We start from the raw sequence: 1044 nt of genomic DNA on the forward strand, positions 1-1044 counted from the left end.
GCACCACCCAGCCCGGCCCGGGATCAGTTTAGCACAGTTTTGCATGTGCACGGCATTGGAGCATGCAGTTTATTAACCCCCCCCGGCCACCGCCACCTTCATCATCATCATCATCGCCATCATCATCCTCCTCCAACCTCCCTCTCCCGGATGTCCCGGGACCCCTCTTCTGAACCACCCTTCCTCGCTTGCCTTGTCCGAGGGTTTAGGGGAGCAGAAGGAAACGTGACTCAATTTCCCAGCGAGGGGAAGACGCAGGAGCCGTTTCTCTATAGCCGTGTTGATGTTGTTGTTGACGTCGATGCCGTTGTTGCAAGCACACGGCTTTTGCATCGAGGGGAGATAATACGTGTGCGTGTGTGTGCATGTGCGTGTGTGCGTGTGTGTGTGTGGTGCGTGTGAGTGTCTCTGTAAGAGAGAGAGAGAGAGAGAGAGACAGAGAGAGGGATCAGAGGTGTGTGTCGTTTGAAGCACTGAGCGCAGGGAGCGAGCGAGGGGAAGCTGCAGCTTATACCAGCGAGGGAGCGCTCTGAAGAGAGAAATAAAAATACTAAATAAAAATAGTGCTGAGGTGGTGCCTTTCTCTGGCATCAACCAACCCCGCGCTCCAAGACGACAGGAAGTAAACTACATAAAAGGGCCTGCGGAAAAAATAAATATATAAATAAGTACAAATAAATTGGCAGCTGGCTCGAATAAGCTCTTGATAATAAGGGTGGGAGCAAGAGGGTGCGGGGGGGGATGTGAACCAAGCGAACGGGAGGAAGGATCACAACACAAGCGAACACACCCTCCATCGCGCCGGGAGAGAGGCCGGGCGTGCGAGGATCGGGATTGTCAGTTTCCGCTAGCTCTCTCCCCCTCTCTCCCCCTCTCTCTCTCCCCTCCCCCCCTCTCTCCCGCCCGCCCGCCCTTGTAATAGCCCTCGAGGCGGAACCACGTCTCACTTTGATGATGCTCCAGAGTGAGGGACAGGCCGGGAACGTCAGGATGGCTCCATAACTAACCCCCCCCACCCCCCCTCCCGGAGGGGACCTCGTTGCC

At 55.9% G+C, this 1044-nt stretch overlaps 1 protein-coding gene across 1 annotated transcript in view; it reads right to left on the bottom strand.

Moving 5' to 3' along the window:
* Window positions 1-333, bottom strand: part of fut8b (fucosyltransferase 8b (alpha (1,6) fucosyltransferase)) — a gene marked incomplete at its 5' end in the record, with an annotated part of 15873 nt that extends 15540 nt beyond the window's left edge. Inside the window, one exon of the mRNA XM_084484273.1 lies at window positions 193-333. Coding sequence (XP_084340399.1) covers window positions 193-333 — 141 coding nt within the window. The remainder of the gene's footprint in view (window positions 1-192) is intronic.
* Between the last annotated feature and the right edge of the window lie 711 nt (window positions 334-1044).

The sequence above is a fragment of the Micromesistius poutassou genome, assembly GCF_964030765.1.
Source record: "Micromesistius poutassou genome assembly, chromosome: 19".
NCBI lineage: Eukaryota > Metazoa > Chordata > Actinopteri > Gadiformes > Gadidae > Micromesistius > Micromesistius poutassou.